General features: G+C 39.7%; 1 protein-coding gene across 12 annotated transcripts in view; it reads right to left on the bottom strand.

Moving 5' to 3' along the window:
* Nucleotides 1–21,592, bottom strand: part of DMD (dystrophin) — a 1,157,417-nt gene that overhangs the window by 26,603 nt on the left and 1,109,222 nt on the right. For 7 of the 12 annotated variants that reach the window (XM_075520648.1, XM_075520634.1, XM_075520666.1 and 4 more), the window contains 7 exons: nt 21,193–21,359; nt 18,978–19,089; nt 13,809–13,945; nt 12,993–13,031; nt 8,340–8,405; nt 6,954–7,019; nt 3,678–3,836 (listed from right to left, as the gene is read on the bottom strand). In XM_075520648.1, coding sequence (XP_075376763.1) covers nt 3,678–3,836; nt 6,954–7,019; nt 8,340–8,405; nt 12,993–13,031; nt 13,809–13,945; nt 18,978–19,089; nt 21,193–21,359 — 746 coding nt within the window. The remainder of the gene's footprint in view (nt 1–3,677; nt 3,837–6,953; nt 7,020–8,339; nt 8,406–12,992; nt 13,032–13,808; nt 13,946–18,977; nt 19,090–21,192; nt 21,360–21,592) is intronic. The other 5 variants (XM_075520643.1, XM_075520718.1, XM_075520700.1 and 2 more) reach the window with 2 other exon arrangements.

Genomic DNA, 21,592 nt, shown 5'->3' with positions numbered 1-21,592 from the left:
TCAGAATTACAATTGCAAAGAGTCTTTTTCATTTAAGTAACAAGTCACGATGGAAATATTTGGAGACCAGAAACTGCAGCTGAAACCGAAATGGAAGTCCGAATTCAATCAACAGCTCAAAAGAGACAAAGAAAAGTCAAAACATGAAGCAGAAAAGAAGGGCTTTTTTAAAAAGCAGGCGACTGTGGAGAGTGGAGGAAAAAGAGAAATGACAATGAAGTGTTTTGAATATCGTAGTATTGCTTCTTGTTGGTACTTGATGCAGCTTTCCTAAGAGCTGCTGAGAAGTGACTGCATGGGGTGACTCTAATTGTAAAATAACACAAGATACAGCAGAGAGAACTAAATCTTCATTGTCAAAAATCATCAGAACTGCATGCAACAAAAGTTGGTCAACATGGGCAGGAAAAGATGACTTTATCTAACTGGTAGCTGCCCAGCCACTTGCCTTCCCAGGCATAAGCATCACATCCAGCTCAGCACCGGCAAGGAGACGCACTCTGGCCACAAGACCTGAGGTTTCACAATGGAAATAAAACAATTCAGGTGCTTTAAGGCTGGGCTGAGGACCAGGCAGTCACAACATGATTTGTATCATGTTCAGCTCATTTCCAAGCAACAGATTCACTGACTCTTCATGCCTGCAGCAATAAACAACGTTTGCTCGGAGGGTGTTTTTAGGATCAGCATGGGAAGGAATACGTGTTCACCTGCTGGAACTGGGTTCACACAAGGAATTAGGTTGCAGGTTTTCGATTACCTTTGGCAACAGCCAAAAACGCTTTGCACAAACTCAAAGGAGGGGAAAGAGTAGAAAAAAAGAAATCTAAAGGGACAAGACTGCTTTTTAAAGGCAGATAAGTTATACGAATGGCTCCTGACTGACCCTGTCTGAACGGCTTATTTTTCTAAACAGGAATCAGTGTTTCCTCCATAAAATCACAGTTATCTGGCTGTGACAAGCTATCAGGACAACAAGAACTTGTTCGCTTTTCAGCATCCGCCTCACATTTTAAGTACAAGCTATTTATAGTGGTTTGCAGAGACAAAAGTCATGATTTTGTCATAATCAATGAAAGTCAGAGCATTGTGACCTCCATGCTGTCCTACAGAAATAGACCTCTCCGTCCCTGCTGCACTGAGACCTGAAGCATCCACAAAAAGCAAGGTTGCTTGTGGTGGCATCCCATCCGTAACTGTGCCTCCAGTAGTAAAAATGAGAAAACAACAAGCTATAACCAAGTTTACAGTCTACAGCTCTTGTTTAATCCAGGATTGGCAAACTTCAAAACAGGTATATTTAAGGTGTAATTCCTGTCAGAGATCTTCTAACATGCTATTCCCCATTAGTAGTTATATTAAATAAAGCCCACACTGAAATTTAAGGCATAAACCCCGAAAAGGAATGTTTTTAGCCTATTCAGCTGTCTAACTCCAGGTTATACTAATGTTCATATACCACATTTCTAATTTAAACCGAGGCTGCTTTAAAAGCCATCCTCCTTTCTGGTGGGCAGTTTATTTTGTATACAGACAGAAAAGCATTGTGATTTTTTTTCTCCTTCCTAGTGCTGTTTAAAAAAGTACCCCTCCCCTGAAAACTAAGCTATTTTACTATCTGTACAGTACTAGTTACACAGTATTTCTTAACTACAGAAGTCCTGTATGCAAAGTATGATGGCTTGTTTCAAAATACTGATTTTCCTCCACTTTGGAAACTATTTGGGCTTTACGTACTATGTAGCACGAAGTCTGGGGTTTGTTTCAAACAAAATCTCACTGCTGTTCAGAGAGCAAGAGCTTTGTTTACTACAGCTTTCTGTCTGAAACACTTTCCTCATCCTTTATGCCTCTTGATCCTCTATGTTCTCCAAATCCTCCTGAAAAAAAGTATGTTTTTGACCCTCCCTCTTTATTTCTCACTCTCCGGTTTATTATTACTTATACGTCTGTCAGACATTGTGCCAGAGTTTTTAATGCAGGCAGAAACATAATTTCCAGGTGTTTTCTCTGCTACTAACTCCTCATAGAAAGCAGTTAGATTTCAGCAGTTTGATCTTCAGCGTAACCTGGTCTGAAGATTGTGTAATCTGAACGCAGAGAGGGTGCAACACAACTGGGAACAAGAGGGCATGAGAAAATAATGGCTGATTTAAAAAGTAACTCTTATAGCAAATTACACCTTTAATGAAAAAAGCATGTGTGAAACACACTGTTAGTTAAATTAGTTGCCCCTGCCCCTGAAGATGTATAGAGATAAGCCTACAGAAAAAATAAAACCTGGTATTTATGGAGAACAGGCTCTTTCCTCTTCCTGGTTGAAGCATATTACTTGTACAGAAAAATGGACTTAATCTGCGGAGGAGTAGCTGATGCACGTCCAGAAGGAAGCACAAGGCAGATCTAAATCTTCCTCCTATTCCAGGTGACAGAATAGCTTATTTCAGGCTTCTCCATGCCAAACCAACTCGAGCTGCTCTGCAAGTCCAGGCTCTGCTCTTTGTAAAGAAGTCCCAACCACAGTTTTATGGAGATGGTGGGGTGATGGAGCCACTATAATTGATTAGTACCATCTAAAGAAGACTTACGCATGGAGACAAGATCTATGATGCTGCCAAGTCTTGCATTATTTTCTTGCCATGCCTAAGGTAAATGATTACTGCGTTAAACCCTCAATGTAAACAAAAGTACCTAGCTCTTAAAGAAGTAAGAAAAAAGAGCATGAAAATGCCAATAGACTTTACCATAAAAGCTGAAGATAGCAGAAGGCAAATAAAAATGGGGTTGTTTTGTAGATCTAAATGATTTCTTACAGTCTAATTTTGGTAGTCCATGGTTGCAATTACTAACCTGCCATGGTCAAGATCTACCAGTTTTTATGCTGATGGCCCAAGACTCCAGAGTAGCATAGAAAGAGGACTGCAGTGTTGTGATGCTGCAAGAATCCAGTCGGGGGGGTTTTTTGTGATTAACGAAGATAACTTCAATTAAACTTGAAATTAAAAGTGGTAAATTACCTTTGATATTGAAAGGCTAAAGAAATGGCAACAAATAACACCAAACAAACAGAAAGAAAAGAGGACCCAAGTTTTAACCACAATGAAAGAACTCATTTGTCTGAAGAAAAGGCAACTTTATAACTTATTTTATCCCTAAAAATGCTATCAAAGTGAATTCCACCTAACTGTACAGCACAATTATTTCACAGATTCTTTACTTCAAATGAATTGAGGTCATTTCAAAATGTCATGTATCCCAGTGGCAAACCTTTTTGAAAAAAGCCCGTCTTTCCAAGAACCTCTGCCTGTCTTTTCCAGACAGGGTTGCAGAAATCTGCACACCCTTCCCCCTCATAACAGCAAAATAAAGTAACACTGGCATGAAGCTCATTACTACCATGGAAATAAAGGAAATGGTAGAACAGAAGGCAATATGAAACAGAGCCAGCAGAGCTTGTCACAGGTGGCACTATGAGTATTAGATTACCCATGTACATCTTTGAAGCTTGCCATTTTGGAGGTTTTGTGAAAGAAACCGTGCCGACTCATCACTGCACTGGAAGTGGGAACGAGTTAACAACGATACAATTTCAGCCTCATCGCTTAGACCGAGAGAAAGCTTTCGTTTGCCCCTGCAGCTCATGCCCGAGGGCTGCGGCAGCTGGTGGCGTAACCCACCTGTTTTCCTCCTCCAGGTCTGCGAGGATTCTCTCCAGTTCCCCTCTTTCCTCACTCTCCAGAGAAATCAGGATCTGGGCAGGGCTTCGGGGCTGGCTCAGGGGGGATTCCTGGTTCAGACTTTGGCAGTAGTGCTGGATTAACAAGTGTTCATCATCGCTGGAAAACAGAGGAGGATAAAACAGGCTGTTCCCTTCCTCATTTTTAACTTCGCAGTGAATATGAGGAGATGATTCACCCCCAGTCTCTCGTTTCTTACAAAGAGATTTGCTGAACTCTTTGTAACGAACAGTAGAGCAATGTACCTTAAAGCAAAATCTGCTGAACTGTTTCACTTAGTCTCTGATAATTTTCCTTCTCTGCAGAGTCCACCTCTCTTCCCCTCTGCTTCTCAGATACTTAAAGCCAAGTTTTGCCACAGCTGACAACCTCAGCTGTCCTCTTTTGCCTAACTTCAGTTAGGAATTTGCTTGAGAAAAAAGGCCATCTTCTGCTGCCTGATCTGTGTCGTGGGTCATTCAAGCAAAGGCAAGGCATTTATTTTTACACCTACAAACTTTCCTTATGTAATTAAGGTGTCCTCTATTTGTCTATTTTTCTCTATAAAATTGTAAATGAGGTGAAATAAAAAAATATTGACTTAATCTAATGAAATTACGCTTTCACTGAGTGTTTATTTTAAATAATGAGTGATGTACACTGTCAGAATACAAATATATTCTATTTAATACTTATGATGTCTGTCTTTATTACTATTGCCCCTGAAGACGTCTGGCATTTGAAAACAGAAATACCTCTGGAAGAGAAAAGCAAATCCAATTCTGAAGACCTTGACCACCTCCCAGAATTACATGGATGTTTTAGGTTCTAAGGAGATGCATCCAGGCGCTAGGCTATGCAGCTAACACCAGCAGTAACTGTGAGAAACCATGGAAGGTTTCCCTTGACACCACAAGTCAAGGACAGAAAAAAATGACACTGCTGTTGGGAATCTTGTTTTTCTGGTAGTACTTACTTATAACAAAATAATTCAGTCTAGTTTTTTTCTGTTATGTTTGTAATCCAGAATTTAACAGGCATTTTGCATATCTGTTATTGTTCAAAAATTAGAATTTTCCTTGTTTCCATTTTGTTCCTGAAAATGTTAATGATGCCATTTTGTAGACTGCAGCAGTGCTAAAGCAATGTAGAGCACATTAACATTAGTTCATAGAAGGGAAATATTAATTTTTCACAACAGGCATCCTTTCCTTTTTCTAAACTAAATTTTAAAGGCTTGCCAGTTCCTAAATTTATACTTTTCATGAAACACTTCAACTGTGACTTCCTACAAACAACTGCTTTGTATTTATGAATAACCTTACACATCTTAAGTGAATTAACAGTGAAAAAGTGGCATAACTATTGCAATATAAGGTCACTTTGCAAGACATATTCTTTTTGTGTGATTTTCAGCCTGCACATATTTTGTACACATAATTGCAATGACACTACTTATCGAAATGTTTTGTGGTATGTATACACATCATCTCTTTATTTCCCTCCTTCCCTGTCTCCTTCTATTGCTCTAACTGCAATTATAAGCCCGATAACCCAAAACCCATAAGAATGTCAACAAATAATACTTAAGCATAACCTGACAAACAAAACTGGAAGAATTACAGTTGCAAATTCATGGTGAGCTTTGATTTTGCTGCAATTTGTATCTGGATCATATTTCTTCCAAAATTGAGAATGTACAGATTTATTCTCATTTTAATAGTACAAACTGAGTAAAAAACTGGATAGTCAGTGGTTAACTTATTAACGGAATCATACCAATACAACTTTTAATTAACCAAAGAATGAATTGAACAGTAAGACCAAAGTGTAACACAAAAGATATTGCTTACGTATGATTTTGTGACTAAGGAAACTGAAACATTACAGTAGGGACAATAAGAAATTCCATATACAATAGTATTACTGCTATCCATAACAATATAAAATTGACATACAACTTAATGGAAACAAAGTTTTCATTAACTGCGAGAAACTATACTGACGTTGTGTATGTATTACTTTTGAGGTGTCATTTTAACTTTCTCCTTTTTGAACCAATTTATTAAAACAATGTACTTGGTTGTACAGGGGATTTTCTTTCAAAGTTGGTAGGTAACAATCCTACCAAGTCAAAAGAGAAACTGTTTTGAAACAAAGAAACAGCTTTGTTACGATCCAAGAACATCTCACAGGCTCACAACCAACCTTATAAAATCCTAATGATTTGGAATCTCAATTTAAGTGAATGAAAACTGGCCAGAGTACTGTGATTTAAAGGAATGCTACTAATTTAATAAAAAGAAGGTTCTGTCTGAATTTTTAAAAAAATCCACCCCTTAAACTGTGGTAAGGATGAGATTATGTAGAATAGAAAAAAAAAAACTTTTAGAAAAATTGGGATTTGCGTTTTTTCATATTTTATTGATTTAGAATCTGTGCTATGGCTTCTCCTACACAGTTAATTAACTATGACCAAATTTTCAAGCACGACAATGACTTATGTGCTTCTATCCGGTTTTCTAGCTCTATATCCTTTCATTCAGAGAATAATGAAGATCAAGAAAATCATGAGAGAGGAGAAATATATTATCGTTTCAGAAAACCGCAAAAAGGTCTCGGCGTGACATTAGATTGAACTACTTTTTAAAAATGAAAACTTTTATTTATGACTTTACATTTAAAGTAGTACAATGAAAGCTTGTTCAACTTAAAGTTTACTACTTCTAATATTTCACGGTGAGGATGAGTCCCTCCTGGCTTACACTTGTAATTTATTTCAGGTATTTGTAGTCCAAAGATCTCTGTTTAGCCCCACTAACCTTTTGAATGACACTTTGCCCACAACAACATTTTCTAGCTTACAGCAATTTAACCATGATTAAGCTTGTAGTTCACATAGAAGGGTTATCTTTTATCTTTTCCTTAAAACACAGCAGATGATGAGCATTTTTTCCAAGTAATATGGGAACTATTTGCTGAATAAATCAGCAATTTTTTGGAAGAAATGAGTAATTTTAATTTTGAAGGTATCAATCATCTGTTGCATAAATTTTGTATTAAGCTATAAGCCATAAATCTAGACACTACAATACAAATTGAAAGAACATGAGTTCATCATTAAATTGAACCAGATGTGGTACATGGCCATGTAAATTCAGCACTACAGAATTTCATTACAAGTTATTAACCTTCACCAGAAAACACATGTCAAAAATATTAAAACAGTCTACTTACATGCTCTCATTAGGTGAAATACTGTCATTTAGATAAGAACCATTGGTGTTCTCCATTTCTGCTAGCCTGTGGAAAAATAAACAAGACTCATTAATATCAATTTGTTTTCCAGAAACTTTATTTGCTCTAACATTCCTGAAAGAATTAAAGAGCGTGATGTTTTTGATGAATTTGAAATTCAAATTAATTTACACTCACGGTTGATTACAAAAAAGTTTTGCAATAAGCTATCGCAAAGGATTGTTTATTTGTTACAATGACCTGGCTAAACTCACTTCTAAGTTTTCAACCCTTTCTCTGAGGTTATATTCCCACTCCTCATGATTAATTAATTCCACAATCAAAGAAAGGCCTTAAGATGCCAGGGGATTACACAAATTGCTTTGTACCTGGCAATGTCATCATCAGAATTGTAACCATCAGTCATTTCTCATTGGTTTTCAACACTCAGCCCCTCCTAAAGGTCCTGCATAATTCAGAAATACCTCTCCTGATCAAGTGATTTTGGGGGAGAGAAAAAGGAGGTTGGAATAACTATTTTTCATTACCTCAACCCTTGCAGATTTGCTCGCCTGGTGGAAAAACATTTTTGTATTTGTGCAATTAACCCACTTTTTGATTCTTAAGAGCAGTATGAAAGCAGACAAGTGAACTAAAGCAGCAATATACCACTATTTTAATCCTCCAAATCAAGGAAAAATCCTGTTTATGGTACTCCACGTGGTGAATTACTTAACATTAAAATGGTACTTGGGATTCACATAGAGTTTGGAGGTTTCTGCTCTTCTGATTTCTATGATTAGACCAGGGTCCGTATTAAAAACAAAACCCTATGTAGAATTGTAGAATGGTTTGGGTTAGAAGGGACCTTTAAAGGTCATCTAATCCAACCTCCCTGCAATGAGCTGGGACATCTTCAACTAGATCAGGTTGCTCAGAGCTCCATCCAACTTGACCGTGAATGTTTCCAGGGATGGGGCACCTACCACCTCCCTGGGCAACCTGTTCCAGTGCCTCACCACCCTCATTGTAAAAAATTTCTTCCTTACATCTAGTCTGAATCTGTCCTCTTTTCGTTTAAACCCCTTGTCCTATCGCTACAGGCCCTATGAAAAAGTCGGTGACCCGAGTGCACAGCTTAAGGAAGACCCCACAGAAACTAAAGGCCACTTCTGACCACATAGATGCTCTGGCATGCAAGTTAGTTGACAGGCTGGTTAGCAGCAACTGCGGGTGATGCTCTGCATCCCAGAGCCTGGAAAGCAAAACCCCAAACCCTATGTTTCTTTAAGAAGCGCTCAGGTAGCAGCTAGCCTTTGGGATTTTTTTTTTTTTTTTTAAATGATTGTTTAGAAAGATCTGCCTAACGTCCAGCTGGTCTCATACCTGCTAGCATAATGTTCAATGCGTGAATGAGTATCATCATGTGAAAGCTGAGGGGACGAGGCAGGCCTATAAGGCAGAAAACACTGATTAATCACAAACAATACCCCTTTAAAAGTAAAAAGACACTTAGCTATGCCTATACCCTTACATCTCTATGCCTTATGCTTACGCTATGTTTGATAAACAGCAAGTTATAACTCCAGGCGCTGTGTGTGCCTCCTCAAGCCATTGGTGCTATGTTTTGTGGTACCACACTGGTGATTTTAACCATTTTGCAATCCGTCTGTTCCAACGACTCTTCTTCACACCGATCCCCGAAGAACACTTCTCCAAAAGATTTATGGATGAGCTTTCACCCCGGTTTTCCCTTCACACCTGCCTCCTTCATCGGTAATTCTGTTTCATGTGCAGCCCTGCGCCAGCTGCCAAAGCCCTGCTGGGAACCTCTCCTCTGCCTCCTGCCTTGCTCCAGCACATCCCACTTAAAAGAGCCTTTAAGGACTACTCCACGAGCGACTAGAAATAAATACAAGAAACATAAAATGTCTGAAATGAGCCTTTAATAACACACTGGAGAAACTGATGATTTTGCCTAGCGTCTTTCCAGAGTTGTAATCTGAACTGTAGATTAGTGTGTTATACAGGAGGATACTGTCAATTATTTTGGGTGTTCTGCCTGATAAATCAGATGGTATGAGGTACTTTTCACTTTTTTCTTGATGAAAACAATTCCTGGGACTTTTCTCATGAACTAGAGTATTGTTTCTTACAGCCTCAACTCTGGAAAACATTGCCATTGAATTATGTTGCCTACGCAGTTCAGAGAGCACCCTTGGCTGCCGTGTGGGATTTTGCCAATCTACATGTATCAGGAGGTGCTAACAAAAAATGACGCAGCTTCCCAAACTGTACTGCAATCTCGTATTGTAGCTAAATGTCAACTTCTCTTTATTCCGCCTCTGCCGACTCTCCTGGAACTCCTGACCGAGGAAGGACTTTCCCCCCATTTTAATTGTTGTATACCGTGGTTCAGGCTGGGTCTGCCCAACGGGGATTGCACTGCGTTGCAAGAGCAAATCAGTTTTGTATTTACTGGTTATAAACTAAAACTGTAATAATCTTGTGGTTTGTAATGCTCCTGTGTTAGGAGTTTGATAAGCCTGCAGTACATGTACTAGATTGGTCAGTTTTCTAATCAGCCTGCAAAGGGCTCTAGAAAATTAGGATCCTTCCAAATTCATAGAGCTGTATGCTGGATACACAAAATTCATGATCATTAATGTCTCTTCTCACAGAACAGCAGTTTTTCTCTTTAAGACATTACAGGCCAGGTATCACGAATCTCATTTTGTCTGAAATGAGCTTTGGCCTCCGACTGTACTTTTACCCATCACATGTTCAAACATTACCACAGCAGACCAGAGGATAAATACTAAGTTCACGGAGTTCCTCAGTACAGCAGAGATTCATGCGGATGGGAAATTGCTTCTCTGCAGCTTGATATCCTACTTTGTGTAAGAACATCTACACTGAAGGGAAGGGAGGGGAAAAGGATGCAATTTATCAAGAGCAGTGGATCATGGAGCAAGATAACAACGGTTTTCTGTTAAATTGATGCTATCCCCATTTTTTTATTTGTTTGACATACAGTAGATGTTAAGCTGGTCTAAGCTGGCACTATCAATGAAAGAAGAGGTCTTGGTTTCAACGCACACACAAATGTTGCTGCTAATACTATCCGCAGACTAGGAAATCCGTGTTAAAGGTAGCTTTAGTTTTGAGCTGGATCATTCTCCTAGTCCCTCTTACCCTGGCATTGCACATGTATTTGTACCAGGACGAAGGAAAGGACAGCCCCTGGTTGGGACCAGCTGGGAAATGAAGAGAAGTGATGTCCCTTCTGGCAGTCGTGCAAGGCAAAAGATGGGCCTGACTGCATGATCGCCTACTTGCTGCCTCAAAACTAAGCTTCTCTTCAGGAGGTGTGTAATATATATATTTTTTAAAGACAACACAGTGTTGTGTAACTTGTTGGAGCTGCTTCTGTCATTCTGTCAACTGCAGGCAGGGGATGAGGCTACATTTCCAGGTTTGTCTCCACTTCAGAACATACTACAATGGACATCTACTTCAAAACAGCTTTTCAGAAGTTTGCTTATGAAAGCAAACCTGTTGAGAAGCACTGAAGTCTTCGTGTTGAATTCAGCTGCTCAGAGGTATGCTTTTGCCAGTATCTGAGCCAGCTTGAGAACGACTGTGCTGAATTGCAGGCTGTTGTGTAGACATACTCTTAGTTGACCATCTATGCTAGAGCTCACTGCCCTTCCTTTCTGAGCACACATACTCAGTCCACCTAATCAGTTTGAACAGACAGCAAGAAGGCTGAGAGACATAGCCAATATTTAGCCAACATAACCCTCCCTTTTACAAGGGCTCCACAGCTGCATTGCTTAAGCTGGGGTGTGCAGGAACAGCCTGGGGAATTCCAGTCAAATCAAGTGGCAATCGAGTGGCAAATACCACCTCCTGCAATTCCCTGCACCCCCGGAGACCTGGCTGGCAGGATGAGGGCACTTTTCTTGCTGTTCAGCATTTCAGTTGATGCTTCTTCAAAGTGTAGAATCAAGTAAATTGTATTTGTGTCACTGACAGCCCACAGTCCAAGCAGTAAGACGAACTCTCACAAGAAGCGAGTTGCCCCTTTAATGCCTGGCAAGCAGAATATCTGTGCAAAATACTGGATAATATGCAGTCAGAAGCACTAACTTCTAACAAAAAAATATGTATGTATGTATTTATAAACCGTTCCAGATATTATACCACATGTTGATGTCAGGATAGCACTAGCATTGCTGAATGCTGCTAGGTTATGCTCTTCTGGAGTACTTTGAAGACTACCAGAAAACTGGCATGAAAGCACCACAAAAAGGCAAGATCTTAGAAAACATGGAAAAGTTCTATGATAACCAGACTAAGAGGTTTGACTGCCGATGTCGGAATCAGCCCTGTAACTGAGAAACAGCTTTAAACCTGGCTAGCTCAGTAACTTGTGTTGTAGCCCTGGTGGTCTAGCACTAAGGAAAGGAACAAAGTTAGCAGAAAAAAACGAAGAGCAATTCTTTCCAGCCACTATTCATTTCTTAATTTTCTGCTTTCTTGTCAGACCAGGCAAAAGGATCGTGCTCAGGAAGATACCTGAGTTGGTCTGATAAAAGGTGCAACCTCTCTGTACAAATCCTGCTTCCCAGTATTTCTCAAGTTTTCTTAAGTATTACATGCGAGTTAAACTCTCTGTAGTAGATGACACCAAAGCTTTGGTGAGAAGCTATCAGTGTAGGCATACCATGATGTTATTGCTGTAAGTGAACTAGAATTAAGCATGTTATGGCAGCGTAATTTCATGTTATGTCACACAAAGCAATGGCATTCTGTATTATCCAAGCTTTCTTTAAATGCTCCTTTTAACTTTTCAATTGCTCTAAAGGGTAAGAAATCTAGATCCACAGTTGAGTATATAGTATACTGCAATCATCCCCAGATGCATTTATAAACGAAAATGCATCCTGAAGTTCAAAGCCCCTCTATTTCAGTCTGGCTCCAGCCTTTTGGCATTTTCTGTGGGTGAATCCTCAACCATATGAGGTTTGCAGTACTATATGCGTTTCTTAGTTGCTTAAAGTAAATTTCCTAGAGGAAGGGCACTTCATTTGACTTCCCAATTTTTGTGCTTCAAATGAAAAATATAAATCAATATTCAAATGTAGACATTTCACTATTGTTTATTCTACCAAAAATTCAATGAAGGTGCAAGCCATATACATTTCACCATATAGAAATATATAAAATTCTATTTATTACTTTCTCAATAGTTATCAATATGTGAATTAAAAATAAACCTTATTTAACATTATTCTAAAATCATCCATGTAACACTAGTAGTAGCAAATGCCACAATAATAAGTATATATATCTTCAGTTTATGCTGAGGGTATTACTACAATAGTAAGACAATGCACGTGCAGGAATGGTGCAAGAATGAAATTCCAGTTCATAGCTGAAAAATCCCGCTTTTTTAACTTCTGAAAAACATACAGTAAACATTTCCCCATTTCAACCTGTCTTCACAAATTTTACTGTATCTAAAAAACTGTAATAAAATATCCAGGGAGCTTTGGATTAATTGGGGCATGTGAGTGTGCGGGTGTGCACAGTTGTGCGTAAAACCAATTTATAGCTTTATCTACAAAACGTCATTCCTGAAACTGAATTAAATCCATCAAGTCCAATTTATATCTTTCGAAAAGCATTTAGTATACATTCAGAGGCATCGACACTTATTCAGAAACACAGGCTTTTAAACAACAAACTCTCATAAGCATTAGTAGGACTGCACCAAAATCCCTGTTAATTCAATGAAAATTCATACTCCAGAAAGAGTATACAGTGCACAATCCACGATTGCTGGGAATTCCTGGATTTATACCATTCTATTCATTTGGGATCAAAACCTTCCTTCAGAAAGCGTACCAAAGAAAATAATCATAAAGAAAGAAGGAAATGAACTTATGTAAAACTAAACAAAGAAACAAACAAAAAAAGTGAGGGAACGCAGCAGCAGTAGCAGCAGCAGCACACTTCAGCAAAAGTACTCACGCAGAATCTACTGGCCAGAAGTTGATCAGAGTAACAGGACTGCAAGACAAAAAATGAGGAGGTGAAGAGAGAGGCAGAAGAAACTCAGCAGCAAAATAATTACAGAAAGGTTTAAAAAAAAAAATCACAACAACTAAAAAACAGAAATCCAACAGACCAACATGAATGACTGTGAAGAGCAACCAACCAAAGAGTGAGAAAAAAACTGAAATCTGAAATTAAAAGAGAGAGAGAAGGAGAAAGAGAGAGCGAGAACAAGCTGTGTGCAACTGCCATTAAACAACTGATTAAACTTGTAAAAAAACCCAAAGGGAACTGGGTTACTCATTGATTTCTCCATGTGCATCATTATTGCTTTTTTTTCCATAAAGACTTCAAAGCCATTTAATAAGACTAAATTTATAGGGTGAGAAAAGATGAAATCAGCTGGGAAGCTTGCAAACACAGTAGCCTAATTAAAAAAACCCAAAACCACAGAAAGATACCCATTTGGAAGAAAATAAGAATTTAATGAAGAGATCATTAGTCTCCTAATTGCCATATCAAACTTTGAAGTTTATAAGGCTGTCAGTAAGACAGTAAGTATTTTTCTTTTACTAACTGAAGTTGAAGTTCTTGTATAAGGACAGGTGAAAACAGATAAAAGCAATGGCAATTGGAATCCCAGCTTGTGTTTTCCTGCCAGCCAAAGTTAACAAAAATGAAAAAAATAAAGAGGCTTTATGCATTTAGGAAGTGAAGGGAGTTGGCACCAGCTGGGGAGCTCAAAGAGCATACCAAATGAATTGCTACTTAAGACACTTTAGAGCTACTCACGTTTCCATGTTGTCTCCCTCCAAGACAGTTTGCACAGGCAGGTAGCCCATTCGTGGGTGCTTTGCAAAATATCTTTTTGTTCGAAATTTGTTTTTTAGTACCTTGGCAAAGTCACGGACGTCTTCTCCTGAAGTTGTCTGAAAGCCACAAATCACAATGAAATCATCTTTCATGAGGTTATTACGTTTTTTCGGCTGCCTCCTCCTTTGCTGGGTCATTTGCAAGAGCTGTGGCCACACAAAGCAGAGCTGCCAACGGCTTGACCTCCGGAACCACAAATTTTATTTATTTAGCACCGTCACCTTACAATGTACTACACAGCGACACTGCTAGTGGGGAGGAAGCAGAAAGAAGGGAAGCTCCAAAAACTCCTGACAGGCTCACGCCTCATCTCAGGTCATCTCAAGAGGACAAGCAATAATTAGACAAGAATTTGTCATTTCCTCATGTGGCTCAGGGGACTCTGCCTGCTTTTTGTCCAGCACTAAAACAGCTGTAACGGAGCATACACAGCTGCTCTGTGTGTCCAGCTAGCTGCTTCACTGGCTGGATCCTGACTCTTATACCATGGCGCTCGTCATCTACATCTCATGGACTTGTCAGTCCACAAAAGTCAGACCTGTACTCTCGGTATGTTTTCTTTCCAGTTTCTTTTCTCAGCCTCCTCTGCCATTAATATTTTGATCAAAGAGAAACAAAAAGCAGGTGAGAGCTGCTGAAAGCTCTTAGATCAGTTATTTCTTCCTGTGCCTGTTTAATCTGAAGCTAGCAGGCATTTAAGATCAATACCCGGAGGATAGTACAATTTGAACAAACTTTTCTACTCCCTTGCCTGCAGTCGGCTTTCCTTGCTGCTGTAGAGACCAGCAGAGGAGCGCAAAGTGGAATTAGTTTCCTAAAGACCAGAATGAGCCAGGAAGAGTTCAAAGGATGGCTGCTGGGAAGATGCAAGACTTCTTGTGAGGCTGATTAAGAGTCAGGCGATTTTCTGAAGAATTTTAATGGAAGACTTCAGTTACTTTAGTCAGGCTGCACTCCCTTCTCTGCACCTCACAGAGACACTCGACCCTGAAATACTGCTCTTCTACAGTAAATTAAGTTCTTCCTGACCCACATAACGATATTGCTTCTCCAGTGTATCTAATTTGAAGGAAAGAAATGAGGGAAAAGTTAATCTTTTTGACATTTTTTAATGAGGTCTATGCCTTCTATTTAGAAAGGAAGGAGGTGTGGGGACCTATCAGTCAAGACAACCTTCACAGAGCTGCTGAAACACATATATATTTTTTAAAGAGTGCCTGGGTAGAAAAATTAAGGATGCCCTGAAAAATAATCTGTAGAAAGACTGAAATGCATTAACAGAAAGGACAATATTATCCCTGTACTGATGACACCTACAAGCTTCATGTAAAGCTGGGAAGAATTTGGCTCTCTTTCCCGTCAGTCTGTCTGGTAGGAAAATTTGGCGTGAGCAATGACTGGCAGAGAAGTGACACAGCAGAAGCTGCAAGCCAGTGCAGCAGCATCTGTATTTTCAAGAAACTGAGATAATGCTCGATAATATTAAGTATCACTTCCTCAATACATTAGAAGTAAAGACATTTTGGGGAAGGGAGGGATTAAGTATGCCCAGACCACCCGAGGACTCTGGAAAGGGGATTTACTGAGGTGGCCTTGCATGCCTCAGCAGGAGGGAATTCCCTCTGCCGACTGTCATCTGCAATGCCTGCTAGGAGAGCTCCTAACCAGGTCCGCATCAGGAGAGCACACAGAGCACATCAGCTAGGAAAAGAGAAAAACTTTTAATATTTAGCCTTGGTATAAATGGATTAAGCACAGCTTTCTGTTCAGTTTGTTCACCTGTGTCATTTGTAACCATTTATTCCTGCTTTGTCTATTTTCAATGTTGTGAACACTTCCAATTGCATTTGACTGTAATTTGGATTAAGTGTTTTCAGGCATGATTAACAATAAAACATTCTTCACTTTGACCTTCCTGGGACTGTTAGCCCGCCTTGCTCCCCTGAACCTTCTGCATGACGACCAAACAGTAAAATGGTATGTTTGCACAGAAACATCCTGATTTAGCTGGTAGCACAAGAATCCCAAGAAGAAAATATGTCTTCCAGTGACAACCAGAAGCACCAGGTACCTCTCATATGATCCAATTTCCATTTCAAAAATGTTCAAGGAGCACAAGAAAGACGAAGAAAATGTGATTATTATGTGGACAAGATGATAGACTGAGGCTATTTTCAGCCAAACTTTCTGATTTATTCCACAGATGTTTTATTCCATGTGATTTTCAGAGTAAAATCATCCAAACCAAAATTCTCAGCAGAACTGGTTTACGAGCAAGAAACAGTGGAGTTTCAGCACCTCAGCTCTCTTAAATCAAAGCAATACATAGGCAGCTGGGCCAAGCATGTTCCAAAACTATTCCGAAACCAAAACTATTTCATGACATAAGGAGAACCTTACCACCATCTGACTTTTCACAGTTTGGTTTAAGAAAGTGCCTTGCCAAACCCCTACCCCAGACCTCAGCCCCGGCTGTAAACACTAGCTGTAGAAAGGTATCTCGGTTTGACATGCTTCCTTCTAACAAGGTGTTTTTTATGCTGGTGTGTCACTGTTGGTTAAACCCAAACAGAAAAATGATCCTACATTTAAATACCAGTCTAGAAGTTGTCTTCTATGCTTTATTTGAAACCTAACTGAAAGCTCTTTAAAAGTCACTTCTCTTTGAACAATAAATCGAGCTGTGTTGCTTTCAGGAATAATTGTTGCAATTTTTCCATCTAAATGAAAATTAGGGAACAGCCTTGCCCTTATTCTGCCTCAACGTTTTGCAGGGGAGGAAAAGTTATCACATCCTTCAGATATTTAGCATGAGTTCTCAAATCTCCCCTAAGCAGAATTAAAGAGTGCAGTGCTCCAAAATTTCCTGGAAGTAAGAGGGAGGGGGAATAAAAATATCAAAACACTCCATTGTGCACATCTAGCTATTGCAAAGATATATCAAAGAAGGCATCACACGTCTTCTGTCTGCCAAAATGCATTTTAAGGTGAGAGATTTGTCTGGAGGAAGAGGAAAAAATGCTCTGCCACCTGCAAACCCCTTTTCATTCACTTAGAAAACAATTACATACTAGACACGATAGCTTCAGTGGATGTCTTGTTCAGTCACACAGTATTTGGGTTTATTTTTTCAATAGCAGCAACACAAAAAAGATCAGGGCTTGCTGTGCGTCACATTCACTTCCCCCCCCCTCCGCCCCGTTAATCCTTCTCTAATTCAACTGGCTGCTGGTGCAGCCAGGCATGGCACATTAGCATGGGCTGCTGGAGTTCAGGATTCACAAAAAAATGTACTGGCTGTGAATGGTTCTTTATTCTGATCCAGCAATCTGGATGCAGTTGCAAGTTTTCTGTTCACCACCATGTTAGCTTGTTAGTAACCTGTATTTTTAGGGAGAACAGAAACCTGCTGCACCCTGTGTTGCAATGAGTTGCTGCAGGCTGTGGGGGCGTCTCACAATCCTTTTTCATTCCTCTCCCCTCAAAACACATCTTATGAACAGGTTAAGAAAATAGTAGCAAATGTTGGTTCGTGCACTCTGTGCACCATTCACGAATCTCCCATGTCACTTATTAGCAAGAATAAGAGTGGCAAACTGCAAAACAAAACTGTAGCCAATTCAGCAAGGAGGTATTCAGCTGCAGCTGGATGGAATGCTCTAACGCGGTTGCCCGCTTGCTCACTCTGCCTACGACTCAGATCATGAGAGTCTGCTCTAGGAATGCCTGCGATGGAGAAGTCTGTTCAGACCTGCCCAGGTAGCGCCAGCATTTCCCTCTGACTTGTGCAGCAGTTCAGGCACATCACCCTTTCCAGAAACCTCAACCCCTGGGGGACAATGCTGAAAAGCAGCAGCCAATGAATACCGACAAAAAGCTAGCAAACACACATTAGTTGCCCCTGCAGAGATTCAGATTAAATACTGCCATTTAAATGCTACAGTAAAAGTTGATAGATAATGTAAATAAATATCCATAATTAAAACTAACGAAAATACTGGTTTTGCTTTACTATGTTATTTTAGGGGAATATTTTTTCCTCTCTCTTTCCTAAGTTTCTAAGAAAAGCTGAGTCTTTACTTTTATTTTGGCCGTGCCTTTTTGTTTGGATGAAGATGTAAAGACCATTCACATAATTTTATGAGGCTAGCCCATGTATAATTTTGATGCTTTATTTTCACCATTTATATTTGACCAGCAGATGAAAATACAAGACTGGGGACCATCTCATCACACTAGGAAATGATAACCAGAGAGTGCACTGCTTCAAGACCATCACAAACAATAGCAATGGCAGCTGAAAGCTCAGTCATGCTGCATCATGGAAGGACAACTTGTGGGCTCCTCTAATTTATGCCTTTCTGCCCAGGCCATGAGTGGCAAAAAAGAAAAAGGAACACACTAAGAGAGTAATATGGAATCTTCTTTGCCAGCTGTCTGGTATGAAAGAAATGTTTACGCAAAAGCGATCCTTTTGAGAGCTGTGCAATAAGGGTGAAGACCCTCACCACACCATCAATGTAGCACATCTGCACTGTGCTGCACAGAACACCCTGGCTTCCAGTCTTCAGAAATGAAATCTAACTTGATACTCTTGAGAACTTCCCTGGTGTTTTATATCATCAAGTGATCATACATTACAAAGGTACTACGAAATAGTAAAGAACTCAAAAATGCAATCATAGTGTTGCAGGGAAAACAGCTTGCTAAGGAAAGGACAAAAAATCTCACACTGATATGGAGAAAACATTGCGACCTAAGATATGAATGAATATTTGCACAAATCACAGGCTTCTTGCAGGATCCATAAAGTGAACTATGGCACTGAACATGGAATGAGTCATTAGCATGCAATAATATATTACAACATAGCATTGTACAATGAAATTCAATTTACTTCAAACCATTGGAGTATCCTTTACTAAGCATCAGAAATTGCTGGCAAGTGTAGTATATAAAAGGTGATTTAAGGGGTGGGGGGAGAAAAAGAAAAGCCACCCAAATGCTCCGTTACCTTGCACATAGGAAATGAAGTTTTTCCTTTCTACATAAGAAGGGACAGTAAGGGTCAGTAAAACAGCTACTTACTGGTGTGCAGTATTCCACCATGGGATAGTGCATTTTATGACCTTTTGCAACACGGCCAGAGAAGAAGCAACTTTGGCAGATGTCATAGTTAAAGTGCTTTAAACTTCTGTACCTAAAAGAGGAAGAAAAAAACCCACAACTTCAGAGCTTTGTATTGTGAATGCTTCATATCAGCTTGTCAAATTTTCTGCATTAGTAAATTCTCTTCCCTGAGATGTCACATGATGTCCAATGCCGGGCAATGCTTCTCCACCGCTGAGGCACAGGTATTGCTGCTTCAGACATTTATCAAAGATCTGAATCTTCAAAAAAAAATTTTAACACCGGGCAACAGTGAAGATTTCTACACAATCACTCTCTCTTAACACATGAAAGACACCACCATGCTTTTTGTTTCTATAACGCTGATTTCAGTTCTTTTGCTCTTCATCATGATTCCTAACACAGAATGTCCTGAGGAAGTAAAATTCAAGTAAGTAATGCCCTCCTCAACAAGTCACGCCAGCAAACTCCTAAGTGCTGCATACAAGGCAGGAATTTGTGTCCTTCCTAGCACCTCTATCAAAACAATTTTCCTGTATGGCATTCCATCCATGCAAAACTCTGAATGCACTTTCGGGCCATTATTTGATCTCATCAGCTCTATGAGGCAGCTAACTGTTGTATCTGCTATGCTGAAGTGCTTGAAAGAGCCGGAGGCATAAGGGTTGTCTTGTTCCAAATACGCGAAGCAGTTCAGTCACAATGACCTCAAAAGAACATTGTTTTACACGTACTGAGGCACACAGTATTAGCTTTCTAAAAGCCTTCCAATACAGTATCTTTTTGTCAAGTGTGTACACAGGGTCTCAATGACTTGCAAAGCCAGAGAAAAATTCTGCAACAGACAAATTCGACTATCATGATAATAGATTTGTTATATAAATTTAAGAGCCAGATGAGATCAGACAAGTAAAATTAGATGCAAACAGAGAGCTCCAGTCTCTGCTTCCCGAGTTCTCAATGCTCACTACAGACTATCCATTCACTTGCCATCCTTTGATTTTCCAAGTGCTGCATTTTTTAATTCCACCTACTTGTCGTTGGCTGTTTATACAAAACCATGCAAGTAATTCAGTAGTTTCATAAACTGTTTCTGGGAATGGGAAAATTAGACTTTGTGGATGTGTTGAGCCACTCACATCTCATCCCTAGCTCTTCCTCAGTAATATTTATCATTTCCTAGTTAAGATATTCAAGGGGAATAAAAGCAGAAAGAGAAGAATTTAGATGATTAGAGGAACAGCCTCAGTGAAGAAAAAATCAGATTCAAAACAAAGCAGTATCTTCATTATTTCCTCTGCTTCCCACTGGCTGTGAAATCACATAGGACAAAGCACTGCCCTACTACAGGCATAAAAGCAACATTCATACTGTCCCAGGTTAGAGCAAAACGATGGCTTTTCTATGTGGGACTGCTTGCTGCTGTTGTCTATCTGGGTTTTAGAAACAAAATTACAGAAAGCTCTTTGTAAACAACACGATACCATAGAAGGAGAAATGCCAATGCATAAAAAGGACAGAAACCATACAAAGCAGCTATTGCGACGCAAAGTGATAAAACAAGTCTAGGCATAATTGAAAGTGAGTATTTACTTAGCCGTTAAGTGGATTCTCAACAGGCATACCAACACACAGCCAACACAGTGACTTATTCATTGCCATAGTAACCATGGTGTCGATCCAGATGTTTAAACAGACCAGCAACATTTCCCCCACTCCAGGTTAATGTTCCACCAACTACATTCTTTCTCTGAGAAACGCACATGTAGCTTCACACGTCTGCGAATTTTCAAGGCACTTTCTTGCTTTATACCATGACAGAAAGCAATTAATTAGGATGCAATTCAGAAAATGTAACTGCAGGTATAGGACAGATTGAATGTAAAGCAAATCGTATTAGTTGTACTATCTACCAATACTTTGGTTGAGGCATGGAAGGACTGCAGGCAAGAGCAGGACACAGAGCTAAGGGCCATATCTTAACTGACAGATGATTGTTGTTCAACTCTTGCATCACTATACCCAGTCTAGGTGTCACTCTCCCTCGTGCCCTGTCACAATTACTTTTTCCCTGAACAACATGCATAAAATCAAGGACATGATTCGCCTGGCAACAAGCAGAGCTCTTCATGTACCAAGCAGTAGCACACACGGAAAGGGAGCAAGCTTGTACCTGAACCCAATAATTGGACACTCCTTGCAGATGTTACACTTTGCTTGGTGTTTAGCGGTCTCTGCAGCAGCCACCCTGTGCAAGACGGGCAGCCACACCATGGACTGTGGTTCCAGCCTCATCCAGTCCAGGAAGAGGGCTGCTTCAATCTCCGGTTTGTTGTTGGCCTGTAACACAGAGGGAAGGAAGACAGGGGCTGAGCACAAGTGATCTGTCTACCGGCTAATTAACAGTTCAAGTCGTTCATTTCCTGCCTACTCCGTTATCTTTTCCATGAATACACTCCAGCTTTTCCCCCAGTCCAGCCATTCATAAAAAAAATAAATAAATAAAAAAATCAAAAAAATCTCCAGGATCCTGCCTTCAAGCCAGGAACTGAAAACTATTATTAAGGTTTCAA

This window comes from Mycteria americana, chromosome 1 (assembly GCF_035582795.1).
Source record: "Mycteria americana isolate JAX WOST 10 ecotype Jacksonville Zoo and Gardens chromosome 1, USCA_MyAme_1.0, whole genome shotgun sequence".
NCBI lineage: Eukaryota > Metazoa > Chordata > Aves > Ciconiiformes > Ciconiidae > Mycteria > Mycteria americana.
The sequence above is the reverse complement of the archived record's forward strand: the minus strand, read 5'-3'. Positions and strand labels throughout refer to the sequence as shown.